At 40.2% G+C, this 2,446-nt stretch overlaps 1 protein-coding gene across 1 annotated transcript; it reads right to left on the reverse strand.

Annotated features, from left to right (window-relative positions):
• Positions 1–321: 321 nt before the first annotated feature.
• LOC115207184 (asparagine-rich protein-like) lies at positions 322–2,088 on the reverse strand. Its single transcript, XM_029774165.1, has one exon. The coding sequence runs from the start codon at positions 2,086–2,088 to the stop codon at positions 322–324; it is 1,767 nt and encodes a 588-aa protein (XP_029630025.1).
• Between the last annotated feature and the right edge of the window lie 358 nt (positions 2,089–2,446).

Below are 2,446 nucleotides of genomic sequence, written 5' to 3' on the forward strand. Positions count from 1 at the left end.
ATTTTGCTGTTCATCTTACTGTTCATCTTGCTGTTCATCCTTCTGTTCATTCTACTGTTCATCTTGTTGTTCATCTTGTTGTTCATCCTACTGTTCATCCTTCTGTTCATCCTACTGTTCATCCTACTGTTCATCTTGCTGTTCATCTTGCTGTTCATCCTACTGTTCATCTTACTGTTCATCTTGTTGTTCGTTTGCTGTTCATCCTTCTGTTCATCCTACTGTTCATCCTAATGTTCATCTTGCTGTTCATCCTACTGTTCATCCTACCATTCATCCTACTGTTCATCTTGCTGTTCATCCTTCTGTTCATCTTGCTGGTCATCTGTTGATCTTGCTGGTCATCATCTTGCTGGTCATCTTGTTCATCCAACTGTTCATATTGCTGTTCATACTACTGTTCATCCTACCGTTCATCCAACTGTTCATCTTGCTGGTCATCCTGCTGTTCATCCTACTTTTCATCTTAATGTTCATCTTGTTGGTCATCTTGCTGTTCATTCTACTTTTCATCTTCTTGTTCATCCTGCTGTTCATCTTGCTGTTCATCCTGCTGTTCATTTTGCTGTTCATCTTACTGTTCATCTTGCTGTTCATCCTACTGTTCATCCTACTGTTCATCTTGTTGTTCATCTCGCTGTTCATCTTGCTGTTCATCCTTCTGTTCATCCAACTGTTCATATTGCTGTTCATACTACTCTTCATCCTACCGTTCATTGTACTCTTCATCTTGCTGTTCATCCTTCTATTCATCTTACTGTTCATCTTGTTGGTCATCTTGTTGGTCATCTTGCTGTTCATCCAACTGTTCATCTTGCTGGTCATCCTGCTGTTCATCCTACTGTTCATCTTGCTGTTCATCTTACTGTTCATCCTTCTGTTCATCCTACTGTTCATCCTACTGTTCATCTTGTTGTTCATCTTGTTGTTCATCCTACTGTTCATCTTGTTGTTCATCCTACTGTTCATTATACTGTTCATTTTCTTGTTGTTCATCCTTCTGTTCATCCTACTGTTCATCCTACTGTTCATCCAACTGTTTACCTTGCTGTTCATCCCACTGTTCATCCCACTGTTCATCTTGCTGTTCATCCTTCTGTTCATCCTACTGTTCATCTTGTTGTTCATCTCGCTGTTCATCTTGCTGTTCATCCTTCTGTTCATCCTTCTGTTCATCTTGTTGTTCATCTCGCTGTTCATCCAACTGTTCATATTGCTGTTCATACTACTCTTCATCCTACCGTTCATCCTACTGTTCATCTTGCTCTTCATATTGCTGTTCATCCTTCTATTCATCCTACTGTTCATCTTGTTGTTCATCTTGTTGGTCATCTTGCTGTTCATCCAACTGTTCATCTTGCTGGTCATCCTACTGTTCATCCTACTGTTCATCTTGCTGTTCATCTTGCTGTTCATCTTACTGTTCATCTTACTGTTCATCCTACTGTTCATCCTACTGTTCATCTTGTTGTTCATCTTGCTGTTCATCTTGCTGTTCATCCTACTGTTCATCTTGCTGTTCATCCTGCTGTTCATCCTACCGTTCATCCTACTGTTCATCTTGCTGTTCATCTTGTTGGTCATCTTGCTGTTCATTCTACTGTTCATTTTCTTGTTGATCCTGCTGTTCATTTTGCTGTTCATCTTACTGTTCATCTTGCTGTTCATCCTTATCTTCATCCTACTGTTCATCTTGTTGTTCATCTCGCTGTTCATCTTGCTGTTCATCCTTCTGTTCATCTTGTTGTTCATCCTTCTGTTCATCCTACTGTTCATCCTGCTGTTCATTCTACTGTTCATCCTGCTGTTCATCTTTCTGTTCATCCTACTGTTCATCCTACTGTTCATCCTACTGTTCATTCGACTGTTCATCTTGTTGTTCGTCTTGTTGTTCGTCTTGTTGTTCATCCTACTGTTCATCCTGCTGTTCATTCTACTGTTCATCCTGCTGTTCATCTTTCTGTTCATCCTACTGTTCATCCTACTGTTCATCCTACTGTTCATTCGACTGTTCATCTTGTTGTTCGTCTTGTTGTTCGTCTTGTTGTTCATCCTAATGTTCATCTTGATGTTCATCTGCTTGTTCATCCTTCTGTTCATCCTACTGTTCATCCTACTGTTCATTCTACTGTTCATCTTACTGTTCATCCTACTTGTCACAGGCCGGCTCATAGCCTGCGGCAAAAATGAGGGGACATCAACAACAGGTATAGGCCAATTCAAAAGGTTCTTTATTGTAATCAAAACTATTAACTCTAAACAAAGAAAAAGGAATGAGGTGTGGAAATGTCATAATGTAGGGTGTATGTAAGGTGCATGGATGCGTGAATATGTGTGTGTGAACATGACTGAGTGAAAACTACGTAAAACTACAAAGGAACAAACAAAACAGGATCATACCTGGAGGAGCAGGGAGAGAGAGAGAGAGAGGTTAGTGGAGCAGTTT

The sequence above is a fragment of the Salmo trutta genome, chromosome 14 (assembly GCF_901001165.1).
Source record: "Salmo trutta chromosome 14, fSalTru1.1, whole genome shotgun sequence".
NCBI classification, from domain to species: Eukaryota; Metazoa; Chordata; class Actinopteri; order Salmoniformes; family Salmonidae; genus Salmo; species Salmo trutta.